The 19,232-nt window shown below is 39.4% G+C and overlaps 1 protein-coding gene across 1 annotated transcript in view; it reads left to right on the forward strand.

Moving 5' to 3' along the window:
* The first annotated feature begins 751 nt into the window (after nucleotides 1-751).
* GRXCR1 (glutaredoxin and cysteine rich domain containing 1) overlaps nucleotides 752-19,232 on the forward strand; it is a 38,798-nt gene continuing 20,317 nt past the window's right edge. The window contains exon 1 of the mRNA XM_064712137.1: nucleotides 752-1,198. Coding sequence (XP_064568207.1) covers nucleotides 752-1,198 — 447 coding nt within the window. The remainder of the gene's footprint in view (nucleotides 1,199-19,232) is intronic.

Below are 19,232 nucleotides of genomic sequence, written 5' to 3' on the forward strand. Positions count from 1 at the left end.
GTTTTGATGAAAAAAATGTACTCATCATTGATTCAGGTGCTGAAGTTTTTCATGTTTCCCCCAGGTGCAATGAACATAAACACTTTGGAGACTTTGTAGGTCTCATGAAAAACTCTTTGCCTTTTTTAGCAAATCAAACTGCTTTCATATAAAATTTTGTAATTGCTAATATTTGGTTTATTACAGAACCACAGAATCAGAAAATATCATGAGTTCAAAGGGACCTATAAGGATCATCAAAGTCCAGCTCCTGCTCCTATGCAGAGCACCCCAAAGGTCACATCATGGGCCTGAGAGCCCACAATCCCTTTTTGATCCCTTCCCTTCCCTTCCCTTCCCTTCCCTTCCCTTCCCTTCCCTTCCCTTCCCTTCCCTTCCCTTCCCTTCCCTTCCCTTCCCTTCCCTTCCCTTCCCTTCCCTTCCCTTCCCTTCCCTTCCCTTCCCTTCCCTTCCCTTCCCTTCCCTTCCCTTCCCTTCCCTTCCCTTCCCCTTATTTTAATCAATGAATATAATTTCTCCCTTTCTTGCTTTCTTCCTTAGTGCTAAAAAGTACACAATGTCCTTTTAATATTTAATGAATGAGATCACTTTACAGGTTTTAGTTTAAAGGTAACCATAGCACAAATGCATCCATTATTAACTGCAGAACGGCAGCGGCTTCTTGGGAACCCTCTTTAGTTTAATATGAGAACCCCTGTCAGCAGAAAACAGCGCCGATATTGTTGTTAAGTGTGACGGACTGGCGAGTGCAATGGGCACCACGCTGGAACAATGCAAGCTGCTGATTTCCATGGAGGAGGCGATGTTCAAGGGCGAGGCCAAGGCGGACGGCGAGCGGCTGCTGAGGAAGGTTCGGTTCCGCGTGGCGTCCTCGCACAGCGGGCGGGTGCTGAAGGAGGTGTACGCGGACGGCGAGGCCGCCGACTCGCTGGACTCCGAGTACGCCAGCAGCTCCGAGACCGAGCAGACCAGCCGGCTGAGCGAGGTGGACGGGCCGCACAACGGGCACGCGGGGTCGGAGTGCGATGAGAACGACAATGAGCAGGACGACTTGCTCATTCTGGTCAGAGCCACTAAAGAGAAGGGGTTTGGTACAAAGCGAGTCAACATCCTCAGCAAAAATGGCACAGTCAGGGGAGTCAAGCATAAAGTCAGCGCTGGTCAAGCCCTTTTTGACAATTTGGCAAAAGTATTTCAGGTAGGTGGTGCAGATCTGCTGGCTGTAAGCTGTCTCTCTGTCCCTTTTAACTCCACACATTATTATTCCTGTTGTTCAGACTGCTGTCATTTAAGATTTCTCAATGTTCTGTCTCGTTCCCATTGCTCTCTACTTGCACAAGAGGGGCTCATTGGTCCTTCCAGTATCAAACAGCTCCACACTCCATATTGGCTGTGAACTTTGCTTTTCAAAATTGATCTTATATTTGCTGCATATAAATATGTATTTTGTGATTCCCATGTCTGGATGAGGAAAGAAATGTGCCAGAGAATTCAACTGGGGCTCTGCTGGAGATCTGTACAGGTCTCCTGTACAGGGACGTGTCATGTTTCCTCTCCTATTATATTAATTCTAATGAGGTTACGATGTTATCTACTGTCCCCTACATGTAAATATGTATACTTGTAAATTCCATTCTGTTTAATCTGCAGAGTAGATCAAAGTAGGTGCAGGGTGGCAGCAATGATGGTTTTCCCACATGAAAATTTCAGGGAAATGAAATCTTAGTCAGAGGTCTCTTTTATTAATGTCTGTTTTCTATCTATTTTGTAGAAGGAGCAGAATATCTGTATTTGAAACAGTATATGCCACACTAATGCCTTAGTCAGAGAAACACAGGCCTTCAGAAAAATCAAGTAAAAGTTCTAAAATATTTATCTCATATATTTAATTTATCTGTATATGCTATTCAAGCCTTTCAATCATTAATATTCACACAGACAGCAACAAATGTGCAACCAGACTCTTTCTGAAGTTCTTAAAACCCAGAATGATGCTTTTCAATTAAATTATCCTGTGATGGTTTCAGGGCATTACTTTAAAACTTTTTATGCAGTTTTATATCATGGAGAATTTGATTTTAATAATGATTCTTTTTGCATTTTGAAATTACTTTGAAATGAGGTAATTTCATATTACATTAATAAATGACAATAGATTAACATTCTCTTGCTTCTGGATAGGAATTTATCCTCTGTGTCGTAGCTAAATGAACACTCTTTTTGTCGATATGATTGTTCCTGAAGAAGTTGATGTTTCAGAGAAGAATTTCCTGTTCATTTTCATTCTTTACATCACATCACATAGGACTCAAGTAGTTTGCTTTCTTTCAAGCTACTCTTGGAAGAGTTTGTCTTTAATTCCTTATTCTGATAAAATTTGTAACAAACTGACTTTTTTAGAGTAGATTTGAAATAGTAAGTATTAACTGAGGCATGTTTGGGTTCTTCTCCAACTTCAATTCCATTGTTCCGTGCTATTTCACTACACAGAGTACCCAATTTCACCCCACTAGCCTCATTTCCTTCTAAAAGCTCTCTTCTACTACATCAGCAGCACTAAGCTAAGACATTTGAATAAGCAAAATAAACAGACCCATTTGAACACATATGCACCTTAATTAGTGTCCCTGCCTTATTGCTTTTTCTATCCCCAGTTTTAGGTTGGAAGTTCTTCAGGAAAGACCCATGGACTGAGATCAATGTACTTTGATTGTAAGGCTTCTTGTATTCCTAGCAGAGGTAATGGTAGGGCCAGTGCTATTTCCATGAGGTGTTTTGCCAGAAGAAAGTATTTTCTTGAAAGGAGGCATATCCATCTTATATATAACTTCAGAAAAGTAGATGGTTCCAAGTCTGCCACAGAATTCCTTAATTAAAACCTGTAAAATAATGACTGTTTTAAAAAGTGGTAAAGATTTTTTAATTGACAATATCATACTGTGGAAGAAAGGGGAAAATTAAATAATAAGATGAAAACAGTTTTTCATACGGCATGTAATTCCAATGAAGAACTCTGCTACAGGCATTGCAAAGTCCAAAAGAAAAGGCAGGTTTTCAAAGTGGATGAGGAAAATACATGTGGAACTGAGAAGCTTCTTCCTAGGGATGTCTAGATGAGTGATGTCCAGAAAAAACTGTATATACTTACATTAATACATATATTCAACAATACAGAGGATGGAATGATTTGAGGTTTCTACACAAATTCAGATTTCCCCAGAGATAAAGCCCTAAGTCTAGTGAAAAATAATGATGGTTTGCAAATCTTTTATGTCATACTCTGAGCCAATTTTGTATGCCACATGCTGAGCACAGAGGAGAGCAAAACACAAAGGTTAGCTTTGAGATGGATTTGAAACTGCTTGATCCTAATGAGAAGTATGATTGAAATCCATCCAATTACAAATGAAATAATGGCCTTTAGAATGAGATTAGAGGATGATTTCTAGTTTTCTGTAAGCACGTTCCAGACAATTAATTGAGCTGTAATACCAGTTAGAGAACAACAAGAGTTCTCCTTTCAAAGGCTAAGTAAGATAGAAAGATGTCTTTGTTAGCAGGTACAGCACAAAATCTCTCAATCGGGGCATTTTTTCTGAGTTACCCTCTTGATTATGTGAGGTCATCTCCAGTTACATGTTTCTCTTAGATAAGCAGCAGCAAATGTACAACAACAGTTAAGAGAGTGCTCCTCCCTGAGGAGAGTCCATCTCTGCCCCTTGGATGGTTCAACAGGAGAAACTCTATGGCATGAATACATTGTACATTTCTCAGTGTTAGTGTCAAGTCAGTATTTTTAATCTCAGAATATGCACATGAACTCTCCACTATCCTGTATTCTAAGCACTGATATATTCTTGTATGCAAATGCTTCTTATTTAGTATTTACTATATCACTGTCTTACTAAAATGTGCATGTAAGAAGCCAAATATTGAGTGTGTGTGAGTGTCCTGAGATCCTGAAACTAGGGGGTGGCTTTTTTTCTGCAATATCAGCATTCTGATTCTTCAGATTATCTGCAAACTCCTTTAATATACAATTTCCCCAAATCTCCTAGAGGCTCCCTCTGATAGAGGAGAGATCCTTTAAAGCAAATCACTTTGTTCAGATGTTCTAGGGATAAGCAGGGATTCATTAACTGGGCTTCGTTATGTTGTGCAGTCAAGACTTTTCATTTTCTCTGTTCAAATACCTGTGCTAAAAGCACTTGTGTATTTTAATGTTCTATGGAAATATTTGGATTTGTGAATATTTTTTTCACACTTTCTTACTACAGCCTTTCTAACGAATTGGTACAGACACTTTCTTCCCACAACAAACTTATCTGAAAGAAATCACACCTTCTGGAGCTTTTTTAAATTTTAAGAGACTGATGTAAGGCAGGAAGTATTTTTAGATGAAAAGGTCTTTTTGGTCGTTGTTGCTGTATGATTCAAGCCTGGTCTGAGAATGTATATCTAGATATGTGTCCCCTGCTACATCTTCCCACAGTCAGTCACCCAGCACTTCCCTCACTCGTTCAATCTGTGACCTCTCATTTCCACTGTTCTCTGAGAAGCTGAGTCCTTCACATTACTCTGTCTGAGGATTGTGACCCCAGATGAGAGCTGCTCCAGTGCTGTGACAGTGAAAGGTCACCCTCTAGGTCACCCTTGCACACCAGCTCATCCCCTGGTGAAGCTGCTGCCAGGTGAGTGGGGGCCAGCACAGCCATGGGGAAGGAATGTGGGATGGAGCAGGACACGTCCAGGGGTTTCCTCAGCTTCAAGGCAGAACATTCTGGGGGAGGAAAGGTGGGGAAGAGACCAGCTCTACTGATGCTTCAGGACAGCATGGTTCCCATGGCAACACCTCCAGCCTTTTCTTCCCTGGGGTGGATGCCACAAACAGGCTGTTGACATGGCAACCACATCCTGGCAGGGTGAGGGAGTGGTGGCTGGGGCGGTGATGGCTGTAAACATAACAACCACTCTGGGTCGGGAACGGGGGAGGGAGGTCACTGTGGTCATCTGTGGCAGGCAGGGACAGTCACACGTGTCACCCAGCCGCCGCCGGCACCTAACCTGGGCCTGGGGATAGCCTCCCACAGGGCTGGAAATGCAGGCGGCAGACAGCTGGGAACGGTTCATTTGTGAGAAACACACACTGCTGAGAATCCTGAAAAGCAGGAGGGAGCTGGAGCTCCCACTCTCCCTGTTCATGCACCTCCTTGGTATAAATTTTCTCCTGCTGAGACTCTAAAGCTGACAGCATTGGCAGCTGTGAAGCTGGGGACATGACTTGCCAATTGTGTCAGAAGCATAAGCCCCTTCTCTGCATGTCTGAAGTAATTGCGGTTTTATGTCAGTGTACTACCAAAAATTCAGTATTCTAATATTTTAATATTGTTTAAATGCAAATGGTTTTGAATAGTTCCTGTAACTTTCTGTAAAAAGCAGTAGAGAAAGTTATTTTTTCCTTGAAATAAATATAATTCTCTTCACAACTAATATTTATGACTAAGCCATTCCTATGGCTATGACCAAGTCTCATAGAGAAAAAATCCTTGGGTTATCTCATATATTACTATGTATTATATAATCATATATTATTAGGTAGTGCAATGTTCATTTTATGCCAAACTGGCATCCCAATGTGCAATGGAGCTCAGCCAAAGGTTTTACACAGGTCTCTCCTCATTTTCCATGTTTCAGCATGGGTATTTTTCCTCCATTCCCATACTTACACACTCCAGTGGCCTTCCAGCTTCCTCTGAAAGGTCAGGTTCTGCTAAATTAGCCACAGAACTGATTCTCAGGCAGGGCTTCCTGACGTCTCTTGCAAAAGGGCAGGTCTGGTTAACAAACCTGATGAATGCCTTGGTGAGCATTGCATCAGAGAGGACATGGGTGAGGAGTCACACACAACACACACAGTCTTTGCAAAATTCCCAAGCACAGCTCCTCAGGTAGAGCTCACATGTAAGGCTGTCACGTGCAAGTCACTATTCAGCCTGATGAAGAATGAGCTTATTAATGTTTAGAGAGAAAGCTGGGAAAGAATAAAGAATCACGTGGAAGTTTGTTAAGAGGAGAGCTTTTGGGGTGGTTAAGAGCACTTTCATCTTTCTTTACTTGCAGGTGACCTGGAAAAGTGAATATACAGCAGGACATGCAGAGTTTGCAAACCGATAGGGCTAGCTAATGCCACAAACAAAATAAAGTGAAGTACAGCAGAAAAACCAACCATCTTCCAAAGAAGTCAGAGGCTGCAAAGTGATGTTAAGGAAAGGTTCTTGTGTAGTAGTACAAGCAAAGGTTTTTAGGGTCTGTGGCATGTTGTATACCACTGTTGTATATCTCTGGAGCATGTATCACTTCAATCCCCAAAAGTCTGGGGAGACGAGAAAGAGAGATCTGCACTTTCATTGGAGAAGTCTTGATAAGACTTGAAGAGACTTCTCTTGATAAAGAGTATTCTCTTTCTCGCTGATCAGCTGATGATCAGCGCTGAGACTCCAGAAATCACTGAATTATTTGAATTCAAAATCCTCTTCTAGGACTGGGCAAAGATTGTAAAAACTCTCCTGATCTTTGCCTTCATATTCTCCTCCATACACACTGCTCTGACTCCCAAAAGGACATAGCTTACAAAAGAAAGCAATGGATTTCTTGTAAAGAGCATTTGATGTAGTACTGTCTCTTATGTGGATAGAGATAAATACCAGTGAGTTGCAGTATCTGATTTACAAACTTCCAGTGTATTTTTGTAGTGTTATTAAGTCTGGAAAACTAATTTTTGGACAGTGTTGCACTGAAATCCACTGGAGAACAGGAAAAATTGTAATAACATGGAGGATCAAGTGATTATGAAAAGCAGGTTTTTGCGTTTTACAGAAAATTCAGAGTTAGAAGCAAAACTAGTTCACTACTGGAATGGGCATAGAGTTGCTTCACCACTTGCTTTTTAGCCTCAGAAGGGCTTTGATCTGTGCTCACACTGCATTGGACAGTGACTCTGCTGATGCTGTTAATCCTGTTCTAGTGGTTTCCAGAGTGGATGTCTGAACAGACACACTGAATTAAAAAGGGAGATGGTCAGGTCTGTGAGCTTTTAACTGGAACCTGGATTTGGTCAGTACTTAAGATATTGGTTTTATTATTCACATGTTGGAGAAATCAGTTGTAAAGCACTGAGGTCAGACAGGTCTATTACTAGACTATTCAGGACAGTTTAGGATTTGCTCCTGTTGGACTTGAAATACATATTTGACATATACTTGATAGGATCTGTAAATAGATTTTTAACTATCTAAACCTCTGAAAGTGATATGTAAGTTTTGAATTAAAAAAGACTCGGCAGTCTCATTTTCAGAAAGTGTAGATATGGGATGTCTTAGCTTCTCGATACACTGAACACTGGGTGGCTTACCAACAAAACTGTGGTTATATATATCACTTTTTAAAGACTGAATCAATAATTGAATAAACAAAATTATAGGCTTTACTGCTGGCAGTCTGACTAGCATGTACTGGACATCTGTCTAACGCTCCAGTGCACTGCATGGCCTCAAAATTATTCTTGCCCTGGTTAGTCTTGATCCTTGTAAAGGATCCATAAGTGAGGTCAGTGTTCTTGGGATGCTGGCCTTGTCCCTCGCATGGGAAAGAGCTAAGAAGGAGTGGTGTTACTGCAGTGAATATGTATAGGCAGAATATGTAGTACTAGAATTAATCACGACTTTAGGTATAGATTCAAAAAACTCACAGACCTCTGAGGAAGGACTTGGACATCAAGCTCAAAAACTAAGATTTTCCAAATCTCATTTGGTGCCACCAAGCCTCAGAGGCACTCCCTCCCTCCCTTTTTCTCTTAAGCACATTAGTGCTCACAGTGTTCCAGAATGGAGATATCCTAGAAAAACTTGCAGCCTGTGACTTGCTTGTTAGGAAAAAGAGAGAAAGAGGAGATAGAGGAGAGAATCAGTATTCAAGACATGACAGATTGCAAATAATCATGTTCTGCTGGCTTGTTTCATGCTCTCTCTTTAAATCTAAAAATAGATTTGCTTTCTTTTTGAAAGAATGAATGCAACTGCCAAATGGAAGAAAAGGCTTCCTGGTTGTACTAAATGGGATTCCTAAGTCATATTGGCCTTAGGAAATTTTGTGAGCTGAAAATAGTTGTAAAAGGAAAGAGCATTAGTAGGAAATGCCATATATGCTTTCCTGACTCCTACTTTTAATTATCAGTCTGGTAGATGACCTGGAGTACCAGACGAGCACTGGGTCTGATCCTATGTACTGCTCTGGGACTCTTGCGTAATGTCCCTTTGTGGGACGGCTCAATAAGGTGCTCAGCCTTTGAATTAACGTGGAAAATGCTTCATCTTACTTCAAACTAACTTGAAAAAGGGTCATGTTACACAAGCAGCCTATCAAAAATATCTTAGGATTCTAGCACAAAATTTTTTTCTGTGTAGAAAGAGTAGATTTTTTTTTCTGAATTGGCCTCTTACAACAGAGATGAAAAAGATTATCTGATTAGTCTTAATCATTAATTAGTAGCAATAACTCTTGTCTTTTGCTATCTGTGAAGCTCAACTTTATAACTCAGCAGGAAAATAAGGAGAAAATGTGTTTTGAAGTATTCTTATAACTAAGACTGTTAAGAAAATTTGGGGCTATTCACTTTTGACATGGTACAACAGGCTGCCTGCTAGTTCATTGACCCTGAACCTTTGCATGCCTTCAACACAGCAAATACATTTTGTAGAACACATATAGATGAAATAAATTACAAATGTGCTTATTTCCTAGCCTCATACTTGGTCATTAACCCTTAATTTTGTGTGCAAATAAATTAATCTGCAACCAAATATTTCGGAGTTCTCACACTTGAGTGTCTTAGGTTAAGGTAATCTTTTACTTATAACTTTACAAACATGGAAGCTAATATTTGGCTACATTGGGCCAATTTGTCATCAAAGTGCACTGCTGTGCAATTGTAAAAATATGGTAATAATGAAAATAAAAACCAATAATGAAGATAAAATCCCTTTATTAAAACTTAAAAAAATTTCTAACAAGTTAAGTGCATTTAAATCCCATTATTTAGTTTACAGAACACAAAACTATTTCAGTTGTGAACTAGGATTTGCAAATACACTAAGCTAGAAAATATAAATGTATATGTGCCACAGGTAATTTGTTGCTAGACTATTCCAGTCTGTCTACAGCTTGCTGTGATATTCATCTACTCAGGTTGGATATTTATCTACAGTTTATTACATACTGCACCAAAACAAGGTACATGATTAACAGCTTGACAGAAAGAAATGGTCAAAAAGACAATTTTTTTTCTTGGCTGGAACTTTAGCCTGTAACTGTAATGTTTTGTGGCATCATAATTTTGTAGCTGAAATATAAAAAAAAATTCTTTAGAATGGAATTTGCAACCAGAGGGAAAAGGGTATGGCTTTCATGCATGAAAATCTTTCTAATTGCTGCAACATCCATTGCAAGGTAGTACAAAACATTTAAATGAAACCTCAATAAATTTTTCCAAAGCTTGTAAGAGGAATAATAGATAGGACAGCATCCCCAGCCTGTTGATTTTGAAAAGAAGGTGTAAAGTTGCATCTCCCCATCCAAACAGGCAATCTTGTGGTTTTGCTTGATGCAGTGGTTATATTGTGGAAAAGCTGCCACAGCACGACTCTTTATAGCCTCCATCAGAGAAAGCAACAGAAATGGTCACAGATGAGCAGCTGGAGTCACTGAGGTAGAGACTCATTTCACGCATGGCAAGAAAGAAGACAGAAAAACCATCATTCATTGCTAGTACAGATTGTGGAAAGCATTTTAACAACCTTAGTACCATTTTGCTTTGGAACTTTATCTAGGGACATCATCCATCAATGTCAGACGAGCATGTCTTCTGTACTGCAGTAAAACCACAAGGACTCATTCTTCCTCCATTTCTCAAAAAGAAATATAAAAAGTCCTTCTGGCCAATATTTGCACACATTTATAACACCATGCAGTGTTATGAACAGCATTGACAAATCAGCCAATGCTGGTACAAAGGCAAAGAACAATTGCTTTGGAATACACCCTTGTTCTGAATACTACTGATTGCTAATTGCCTAACAAGCTTTAAAACTATTAGAAATTTTAAGGGGACATACATTGTTATTTAAGATAATTTCTCCTTGAAAATTCTGTAACACAGAAGGAACTTAGACTCTAAAGAACTTACTACTTTTTAAAGAAAATGCAATATTTTCCTGCCCAGCCGCTCATGTCTTGCTGTTTGTTTACTAGCTCCAAATGAAAAGCACTTTCCCTCTGAGCCCTGCAGGCAACTCTGAAACATTGTTGTTCAAGTGGAGAATGTCCTAAGAGGCAGACTGATAGACACAGTGAAAAATGAGAGCATTATTTTTTTTAAGCATTATTCCTTAAATTCTTTAAGCATTATTGCTTCCTTCCACCTGTCACATTATACCTTGAGAGCTTTTCTTTCCAGGTGTTGGCTGATGAGGTCTCTGGTGAGAGCCCACCTGCAGGGCTGCATGCAGCTTGGGGATCCTCAGCTCAGGAAGGAAATTGACCTGCTGTACCAAGTCCAGAGGAGGGCAGCCAAGTTGATCAGACTCTCTTATGAGGAAAGGTTGAGAGAATTGACTTTGTTCAGCCCAGAAAAGAGATGGCTTTGGAGTAATCTAATTGTGGACTTCCTGTACCTGAAGGGAGCTTAGAGAAAAGATGGGGAAGACTCATTACAGGAGCACGTAGTGACAGACAAGGGGGAATGGAATTCTTCAAATTCAAAGACACTAGGTTTAGATAAGATGTTAGGAAAAGATTATTTACTGTAGGAGTAGTGAGGCATTAGAGCAGCTTGCCCAGGGAAGCTGTGGATGCCTGTCCCCTGGAAGTGTTCAAGGCCAGGTTGGATGAGTCTCTGAGTTACCTGGTGTAGTTGAACGTATCCTGCCAATGGACTCTATGATTCTATGATGCTTTCAATCAGATTCACTCATGCAGTGGGTAAATCTGGTTGTTCTTTCAAATCCCACAATGATTCAAAAGTATAAGCACTTACTCAGACCCTTCAAGTTCAAACCGTCATAAGGATTTCAAAAGCTCCATTTCTAAAGGACTTGTTCAGGAAATAGATTATTTTAATCTAACTGGAAGATATTGCTATGGCAGCTGTTGTTGTATCTGCTGGGTGGTCAAGCCTTTTGCAAACCTGTCTGCTTGGTGGATGATATAATTTTGCATCCTCATGTGGAAGATTGTGGGGTGGAAGGACACTTTCACTGGCCAATATTTACAGCTGAATGCAGATAATTTATACTACAGTTTGGTTGGGTTTTTTTTTTTTTGGCCTCTCCTGAATGGGAGCAGACTTGAATCATGTAGTTCCTTCAGTCAGGTGGTTTCATCATCAGCTACTCCAGTGGCTCTTGGGAAGATACAATAAATGAGGGCAAGAGGTTCCAAAACAGGAGAGTGGTCTAGCAAAATTTCTGATCTGTTTTTTGTGCAGTCTCAACTGTCATTTTGGTAGAAGGTTATTCAGCTGGCAGAAATGCAATCAAGTACAGAGTTTCATGTTTGAAGACATGATATGAAATTAGAGTAAATGTTATTGATTTTTCTTGCTGCATGGTATTAAATGATTATCTATGCAAAGAAGCTATTGTAATGTTATTCCAAAAGAAAAGCAGACAGATGATTCAATAATCTCAGCTTCTTCATTTGTAGTCTTATTCCTGGAACAGAGCACATTTAACTCTTTGACACTATATAGGTTCTAGCCCCACTGTAAGAACAATATTATATGAAAAGTATTATTATATGAATATTTTATTTAAAAAATAAACACCTCTGAGCAAAATCCTGAATCAGACTAGAAAGTAAAGCTGCTTATGCTGGCCTTGGTAAAACATTAGTCCAGCTGCAGATGTGATTTATACAGAATAACTAACTTGGTAGTTCTTTTGCCCAACAGGTTTAGGAGCTGGTATAAAGCATGCAACCTAGTACATTCTTATTTTCAGACATTATACCTATATGGTTAAAAACCAAAAGAAAACAAAAGATTACATCTTAGGGTCTTTCCAGCAATGAAGTCTATAATTCTGCTTCATGAAGTTGTCTTGTATTTTGCTTATAAAGAGCTGGAGTATGAGTCATCTGTCCCCTTTCATACATCAGGCCAGCAGCCACAGTACAGGCTATTCTAGGGCAGAGCTGGTTAATGTATGCTGTCGAGGAGTTGTATCTGCATAAAAATCTTGAGCACTCTGCCTTTTTTGAAAATCTATTGCTTAAAAAAGGAAATGAAGCACTTAAAGTGTGCAATGTAGACAGATCTTTAATTTTACAAATGGATATTGAGTATATAAGTAATAATTAACTACTCAGGGTTTGAAGATGAAGGTACCAAATTTCTAGGTATTATTAAGTAATGAGATAGCTGAGAGCATAGTTCCAATTAGGTTAAGTAATATAGTGGGGAAACAAGGTCGTTCATCACTCAGTGCTGGTGCAAGACAAAGGAGTGTTATAACTGCAATACACCCCAATCTCAGTGATTGGGCTCTCTGAGAGCTAAGGATTGAATCAGCACTTTGGTGCACTAATCACACCATACCTTTGATCTCTGCCTCCTTCAAAGACCTGTGCAGAATTCATTACCAGTTGCAGAGGGCTTTGTGACCCCAGGTGAGACAATGCTCCGTGTCCACCTGAGAAACGGGTGTTCTTTTCCTTAACTTTAGTGTAGCGCAAATGACAGCGCCAACCTTTACACAACAGCCTCTTTTTATCTCCACCCACATGGGTAATATTTTCAGCTAGATTTCAAGTTGTATGAAGTGTCAGGAAAGAAAAAGTACATAATATGTCAGGTGTTTGGAACCGAAAACTGAGAGGGAGTGGTGGTTTCCCTGATTTGCTCACCATTCCCTGGGAGTTTCAGGATTTTAGTGCATCTCATTTCACCTTCTGTTTATAGGAATACAGCAAAAGGTATAATAATTTTTGACAGAAACTTTGTTGTCTGCTGAACATGAAAACTTCAGGGTGCATCTCAAATCAAAGCCATTTGTTTAACCCTTTTCACTTATTTTATTCCTTAGGAAAGTGAATTGTGACGAATGATAGCAATTTCTGAATTTTCTCTGCTGATGATTGCAATTCTCAATTGCAATCACTTTATTTCATGTATGCTATTACCTTCTTCTGTTGTTTTTGAGTGAACAGTTCTGTTATATATGACAGATTGACTCCAGGCTGTAATTAATCCATGAAAATCTGAAACATTTTTCAATTAAAATGCAGGATATTTTTGACTGAGCTAAGTGTGACTGATTCAGACTTTCCTGAATACCAGTTTTTACTTGCTGATTCTCTCTAACACTAGGAAAATCACCAGTTGCAACAGTGCTGCAAATATAAAGAAGTAATGGACTATTGTCTTGTTTCCTAAGATAGTCTGATATACTGAAAATAAATATTGGGAAAACAGACCCACTTACCACATAAAGCATAGCTGACCAAAAAAGGCAGAGCCATGTAATATCATGAGCAGGATCTTACCAGCTAACTGTTTTATTCTCCACTCAGAAATATGATGAATGGCATTGGTAAGAAGCTCAACAGACTAGAATACAGTTTTCATAGACCTCTAATGCCTATTAATTAACCAAACTAACTGAAATTTGGGAGTTATAAAGGAGATCACCACATGCATTAACTGCACCTGGCAATGTTTGAATGTAGAATGAGTCAGAGATCCCTGTGTGCATGTGCTACTATTATGTTATTATTAGCATTTATCAGTTTCTACAGCAGTCTAAGTCTGTTTTAGAAAGAATGAGTAAGGAATTAGTGAGAGGAGCAAAGAGAAAGAGGGAAGGGATAGAAATCATCTTGTTTTTAAACTTCATCTGCCTGCCAGAAAACACTATACAGGGTATTCCAAAGCTACTTCCAAGTTAAAAATAAATGGGCCAGAGCAGACATTGCATTTTTCATGACAGCCATTTGCTGCTGATCACACAAGTCTGTTTCTCTGCAGTATGAAATGTTCTCCTGAGCGAAGCAGCAGTGCTTACAGCCAGATGGGGTCAGGGCTCACAAACCAGGACTCACTCAGAGCCATGCTGTTTGCTGACTTTTCCACGTGATCTGAGATACCAAACACTTTCATTTTTATCTGTCTGTCCTCAGCAAGTCCTGTTCTAGTTCACTTCTGACTAAAGCCATCCTTACTTACAGAATGTTCTCAAAGAGGACATGACGTGGCCAGTGATTGTCCCCAAATACACAACATAGGTTCAAACACCTAGAACAATGTGATAAATAACAGGAAAATGAAAAGCTGCTCATGACAGGAGAAAATAGGATTTGAGCTCTACAACCGCTGTTTCAGGCAAATGTATTGTGTTTCTTTTTTTAACAATTCAGGGTGTCATCTTGGGAAATGATACATAAGTAAACATCAGAATTACCACCAAAGTCTGACTATGTAGTAGGATTAAACATTCCCTCCCAAGAGAAGTAAACATATTTGAAAAACCTTACTCATATTGTTAGAGAGAAATCCCCAGAGTAATTTAAAATGTCAACTGACAGAATGGAAAATAACTATGCCACAAAAATAACTAGCCATTTATTCAAATATTTCATACATACATCCAAATATAAGAAAGTCTATAGGCACTAAAAGGTCCTTTTTGGTCAAGCGACCAAATTCTAAGTACCAAACAGGGCAATTTCAAGTGGACCTACATGTTCCCTTCTTCTGTTTCCAACGCCTCTTTTTTGAGTAGAACCAGAAAACAGAAAGGCCCAGAAGAAAAAAAAAGGCAAAAATTGAACAATGTTTTTTAAACTAGAGAAAAAGTTCCATTTTATCAAAGTTCAATTTTCATTTCACTCTGTATTTATTCCTGTTGCTAGTGATAAAAGATAGAAGTCAAATAAACACTGATCAGCTGCTGAATAATAATTATTTTCATACTCCTACACATAACTGTTATCACCAGGTGGTAACTCATAACTGTTAAGTAGTAGGAAATTAAATGATGTAATCTAGGACAAGTCTTCTAAGAGCAGGGACTTATTCTCAGATTTCTGGGACTGTGGTTTTTTTTAGAATTGTGTAATTAATACTAACATTCTTCTCATGACCCATCTGGGATGCATTGTTTCAGTTCTCTGGTCCTCCCCACTATTTACAGGCACAGCTTCAGGTAGGCAGATGTGATGCAGCTCAAGGCATACATTTTTAATTTACTGATAGCAGCATTTCCTTAGGTGACATGCTGTAGACTTTTTTCCCCCTCTTTTACATTAATTAGTTTCTGTTTGCAAGGTACAGTGAAATAACAATGACCTTCCAGTTTGCCTGTTCTCTAACTATGTGTTGTCTGTTAGTAGACACAGAAAACATATAGGAATGATAAATTGTGAATGATTTTCACTTTCACATTTAGTTTGACATCCCAATTTCCAGCCATTTTAAAATGCCTGTATCTTACTCATGTCTGAGGCACACTGCATAAACTGTTATGCTGCTGTTCTGAGAACAAAGTCTTCAGTAAACTGTCTGCAGATAAAGAGCTGAAAACAGTCAAACTGGAAATTCAGCTCTTTCCTTGTCCTTTCTCATTGATGTAAAAAGTCATAAACTCTCCCTGGGATGATTTAAAAGCTGGATTGCCTTAGTTTAACATGGACCAGACATGTTACTATAGCCAAAATGAGTTCAATACGTAATGAAAATTCAAGCCAAAATTTAATCCTGAATTAACATATCTCCAAATGCTCTCAGGATTCATGCAACAACATAATGTTTGTGTAGACATCAAAACTGTGTGCAATCCTCTCACAACATTGGCCTTATCTGCCAGAATTAATGTTCTTCTTGCAGAAGAGGGAATTTTCAGTTTGACCACTGATATGCAATGTTTCACAGCAGGTTTCTTTGGACTGGGCATGAATCTTATTGCAAATTATTTACACATAATCATGTACTTCACAACTTTTGTGAATTTTGATGATTTTTAAAGGAATTAACTTACATCAAGCAGTACAGGAGATGAGATAGAAAATGATGATGAGTGGATATTGGGATTTAATGGGTAAAACATCATAGATTATTGCTGGTGGAAGCAAAGATCCTCCCCGCCCCTCCCCTTGTTATTCTGTAGATATACCTGAAAAGATAAAGCTAACCAAGAGCCAGAACTAGTAGAAACCAAGGTCAGGGAAAATGATGCTGGCTGGGTTGTAGCTACTGAGTTAAAGTAATTAATTTTCAGAAAATCTCAAGTGGTAATTACACAAGGTCTGTGACTGTGAATACAGGGAATTGGCTGGAGGGAAATAAAATGGGAACACTGATATTGTAGAGGGAATTCAGGAGATAAATGCTTGCGGAGGAAACTGCGTTGCCTGTGAGATGCTGGAGAAAGCGCTCTGGTGTCTGCATTCATAGAGATATCTTGGAGGGAAATGGAAGAGCTGTGATTCCAGGTTTAGAAGTGTTGTTTTGGAGCTTGAAAATCTGATGTGTTGGCTGTGGAGAGACTAAAATAATTTTAAGTGTTTTGTATTTTCATTTTTAAGATGATTAGGCACATGTGTTCAATTGGATTCAGAGAATTCCTCAACAAACCTATCATAGAGGGAAGCAATACTTTGAATTCAACACATTGGCATTGTACATGCTCTATGGCAAAGCACGGTGATGATCTTCATACAAAAGGGCAAGGTATTTGTGACACTTTCAGTGAGTATAGCTGTCCAGAAACCAAGAAACTCTGCTCATCACAAATGCCCCAGGTTCCATCTGGGGACGTCTTTGTGCTCAGTGGTGTGAGACCTCTGCTAGGCTTCTGTCCCATTTTGGTTGATTCACTACATGCTCAGCCCTACTGAAACATAACGAGGTGCCATCGGCTGCTGAGCTGGCACCTTGGAAAGCAGCTCCCAGCCACCCCTGCAGCCCACCTGAGCACAGGTTTGTAATTTTGACCTCATGTAAATCTCATTAAAAGGTAAAGGCCTCACTTAAATCAGTTCTTTAATAGCTGTCAGAAACCTCAATTGCGGCAGTGAAGTATACTGTGTCAAGAGAATGAAGACAAAAGTGAGAGGCAGCAGAAAAAAGTGTTTCACATGCTGGCAGTGTAAGAGGAAATAAAATCACTCCTGGAGACCTGGCAAAATTGGGTGTTCATTAAAAAACTTATTTTAAAATTAATCACTTTGACATGGAAGAGAGATGAAGAGCACTCAGGCTTTCTGTGGGAAAGGGAAGCTTACTCTGCAATCTGGTCAGATCTTTGAAGTAAAGAAAGAAAAAGGGATGAGGGAAACATGAGTTTTCAATTACAACTTGAATTCAGAAGTTTTGGCAAAGACAGATGAATGGGAGTACATAATAGGTTATTTTAACACTGTACTTCAACCACACTTGCTGGTGACCAACACTGAGTTTAAGTCTTTTGTTCATTCTTTTGATTACAGCTTCAAAATACCTATATTTTAACTGCATCTTATGGTGAATTATCTTTGTAACTTTTTTTTAGCTAAAAGAACAAACCTTAGTGTAATTTTCACCAGAAATTCAGTTCTGACCTCAAGGTAATTTGAAGTTTTGCCAAATTTGTGCTTTTTTTACCATTTAATTTTCCTGAATTTCACTCTTTATCAGTACCTGACTGGCACAGTCTCGTTCTTAAGAGGTGGTAATAACATTTAATAAGCGCTTCCAATCAGCATTTATTTTATGCAGTCAAAGACCCAAGAAGCAAATCAGAAGGGTGATATATCCTATAACACTGTTACACAATTGTGCAGAAGTATGGGTTTCAATTTCCTGATCCAATGATTACATCAAACGAAGAAAAAATGTTTATATTGCCACACAGATTGTTCAGCTGAAAGCCATTTATCAAACATAGCAGATAATCAAACATCAGGAACACTAGCTTATAAATCTCCTACTAGCACTACACCTGGGGAAAACAAATGTTCCCCTGGTTGGATGCCAGGTTACAGAACACTACAATCAGCATTGTAATATAGAGTAGGCACAGAGGTGAAATGTGGCATAAGCCAATGCCAAAGAAAGTTCATTTTTAGGACAGGTGCTGGCTGGAGTTTGCAAAATTTGGAATCACAGAATCATAGAATGGTTTGCATTGGAAGTAACCTTAAAGATTATCTAGTTCCAACTCCCTTGTCATGGGCAGGGATGCCACTTGCTGGATGAGGTGGCCCCAAGTCCCATATTGACAACTTCTCTGGGCAATGTCATGTTTTATATAGGTCAAGGTAGATATTAAGCACATTAAATATACAGCCATGACAAGCAAAAAGTACTTAACAGAATCAGCAGCATTTTCCCACTGAAAAACTGAGCTTGTTTTGCTGGAAATAAAAAATTTTATGGTCTAGTGTTGTTTCCTGTCTCAAAGGAACCATTTTGAAAATACTGTATTTATAAGTAAAGTAATCCCAGCACCTTGTCTCTTGTATAGCAAAACGTTACTCCTAAATAAACTGATGAGGGAAGAAGTAGGCAATATAAGAACAGGTTGTTTGATCAACAGCTTCAGAGTAACAACTAACTTTATTCTTTCCTTTCTTGATGAGTTTGTTTCAGAGATGACAAAATTTCAGTTACTAAACTAACAGGTGAAAAAACAAGGCCAGAATGTGCCTTGGCCCTCTCACTGAAGGCTGAGAAACACTCAAGCTCTCAGTGAAAATGAGGATCTGTTGTGGTGTGTTGCAATGTCCTGTTTTACCTTCTCCCTTCCCCCTCGCCCCTCGCTGAGTGTGCCCTGTCAATCAGGCTAACATACCAGCAAGGCGTCGTGTGATAGGTGTCCCTAGTCCCTTGAGACCCTGCCCCTTCACCTGGTTGGTGGCTCACCTGTCCCCTCCCCTTCCCCTGCCCTGAGCTTAAAAGGTTAATCAGACCATGTGGCCTCTATTCTGTGGGAGGAATTGCCCCGGCTCAGACCTCTGTGACCGTGGAATAAACATCTGGATATAACCCTCCAGCAGAATCCACTCCCTTTCTTATCTTCATCATCGCCAGAAGCTCTCTCTCCTGAGGTAAACGGAGTCCTGACAAGCCTGGACTTGCGTCTGTGGCCCGCTGCACTAGCAGCCAAGGTATCTCTGGGGTAAAACACCACAGTGCTGCCTTTGGC

The sequence above is a fragment of the Zonotrichia leucophrys genome, chromosome 4 (genome assembly GCF_028769735.1).
Source record: "Zonotrichia leucophrys gambelii isolate GWCS_2022_RI chromosome 4, RI_Zleu_2.0, whole genome shotgun sequence".
In the NCBI taxonomy this organism is placed as follows: domain Eukaryota; kingdom Metazoa; phylum Chordata; class Aves; order Passeriformes; family Passerellidae; genus Zonotrichia; species Zonotrichia leucophrys.